Below are 2486 nucleotides of genomic sequence, written 5' to 3'. Positions count from 1 at the left end.
GGACTACGTAATGAATAAAACAAAATAAAATAAAATAAAATACTCAAGCAGATGTTCTCAAGTTACCTTCCACCACAGCTTAAGTCATGGAATCGTGAAATTTGAGGTATTTTTGTATGAAAAATTAAGGTTATGATAAATGTATTGACAGATTGTTTTTTAGCTGTAGGCCTAATTACATATACTGTAAGAAAGCATCATGTTTCATAAGTATTTCGTGTTTTAGGTTTTTTGGTTTGTTTGTTTTTTATTTTATTTATTTTTTATGCATCCATAAAGTTCCAGACTGGTAGCTAAAGCTGAAATAAAAGTACAATTTGAGCATGTTAAAAATGTACTTGAGTAAATGTACTTCCGTTACCGTACCACATCCATGCCTGCTGTGTGTGTGTTTGATGCCAGACCTTGTCATTGGCTGCCGGGGAGGACGGGCCTCCAGCTCGGACACACCCCGCACAAATTGCGTCAGCTATAATATATTAACCGAAGCGTTGCTCATGTCTCCAAAGAGCAGTTTCCAGAAGCTGGACAAACTTCCAACATCCTGGAAGACTTTTCACATCCACGAGGCTGCGCGTAAAAGCTGCTGGAGCTTCAAAACTAAACCGAAGCGGGAGAAAGACAGAAAAAACTAAAGAGCCGACATCCTGCTACAACTGCTGGGCTTTAAAAAGAAAAGAAAAGAAAAAAAGAAGAGAAACTGAAGAGTTTCTCTTCAAGAAGAAAGAACATTTCAGCGGAACAACTCTCCCCAAAGATGAGCGGTTTCTGAGCGACCCTCCGAGGAAGTTCTTCCATCGCCGCCAACTCTCCCACAAGACCCGCAGACAAAGAAAGAGTCGAGTCTGAGCGCTGCCATGGACTCGGGGAAGGTGAGTGTGCTCGTGTGTGTGCTGTCAGACCTGCTTGGTGGCTCCGGGCTGTCACCCGGTGTCGGGTTCAGCGGGTTCACGGTAGCTGAGGCTTCGCGCAGCCTCCACATGTGGCTCCAGCGGTGATGTGGCTCGTGTTTGTGCTGCGACCAAAAAAAAAGCGTCTTCTGCCGCTCGGGAGTGCGTTTAAAAGTACGATTTAGTCGATTTTAATGCACTTAAATGATGTTTTCAAGCAAGTTTCTGCGCCCAACGGTTTAACTACTGCGCCTCACGCCAGCTTAAACTCGACTAACGTAATATTGATACCGGAATAGAGGTTTGTAAAGTGAATTTTTATGGTTTATTCCTTGTATTTGTTTCACGTCACGTCTCGAGGAAAGAGGGGGTGGGGGGTCAGGAACCGTCTCGCGCCCCTGTCGCCGCTATGACGCACTATTATGTCACTGCAGCTTGGTGAGGTTCCTGCATAAAGGCTACGTGACTAAAGGAGCATTTCACAGCTTAGATGCAGGGGATGCGACCCCCTCGATCCTTGGATAAGTGGATTTGGCCTCACAATGGAAAGAAAAAGAAAGCTGCATGCAGTTAAGGGTACAAATTTGTGCTCCAAAATTCACCAAAATGGCAAGAAATTAAATGTTTCACACTCAAAATGCAAAGAAAGACCCAAAGACTTAAGGTGTCATCGCCAATGTTCAGGCAAAACCTACTCTTGTATGTTCAGAAGTACAAGTTTAGAGTTTACTCAAAAAAAGGTCCTAGCAAACTCGTAAAAGTACTGTTATGCAGAAGAATTGTATTTAGTCTCTAAGACATCAGAAAATACTAAAGAAATCACATATTATACAGAGCTGGATGACATTTTATTGTAATTATGACCAAAAAAGCAGCACAATTGTTTTTATTGATGCATTGCCTTGTTAGTTTCAGTAATCAAGGTCTACCTGTAATAAAATATTTTTTCATTGTTTAACCTTCTAGTCAATTATCTAATCAATTAAAATGTTAAAAAATAGAAAAAGTACTCATTACGAGTTCTGACAGTCTAATATGGTTAAAAAGTATAATTTTGTGAGTTTATAGTAATTAATACCAGAAATAATACAATAAACAAATAAATACAAATGCAAGACGTGAAGTGTTTTACACTCTGAATCAAGAAAAAGTACTAGCAAGGTGCACCTGAAGAAAAGTACTATATGTGGAAGGATTTTCTGCCATTTTTTTTAATTTTAGGGCTGCAGGTAACTTTGTAAATACACAATTTCCCTATCTGGTCTCTGAGACATTAGAAATACTCAAATGTCTTTTTTTTTTCAGAGCTCAAGGTGACAGTTTATTATATTTTATCACCCAAAAAGCACCAAATCATCATATTGAAAAGCTGACACCATCACGTGAACCATGCTTTTTACATGTCAAGTTGTTTACACCTTGTATTATGTAAATATGCACATTCTCATGCAAATAATTTTCACATTTCAGCACACTGTATATATTTCTGTTGCTTTTTATTACTGAGAATTTGTTACACTTGCTGTTTGTTTTTTTGATTGTTACTTGATCGCCAAATTAGTTAACTAATTAGTCATTTCAGCTCAATGTATAGTT

General features: G+C 38.9%; 1 protein-coding gene across 1 annotated transcript in view; it reads left to right on the top strand.

Annotated features, from left to right (window-relative positions):
- The first annotated feature begins 472 nt into the window (after positions 1 to 472).
- slc2a1b (solute carrier family 2 member 1b) overlaps positions 473 to 2486 on the top strand; it is a 23325-nt gene continuing 21311 nt past the window's right edge. The window contains exon 1 of the mRNA XM_008279514.1: positions 473 to 872. Coding sequence (XP_008277736.1) covers positions 858 to 872 — 15 coding nt within the window. The 5' untranslated portion in view covers positions 473 to 857. The remainder of the gene's footprint in view (positions 873 to 2486) is intronic.

The sequence above is a fragment of the Stegastes partitus genome, unplaced genomic scaffold, assembly GCF_000690725.1.
Source record: "Stegastes partitus isolate 25-593 unplaced genomic scaffold, Stegastes_partitus-1.0.2 Scaffold5, whole genome shotgun sequence".
NCBI lineage: Eukaryota > Metazoa > Chordata > Actinopteri > Pomacentridae > Stegastes > Stegastes partitus.
The sequence above is the reverse complement of the archived record's forward strand: the minus strand, read 5'-3'. Positions and strand labels throughout refer to the sequence as shown.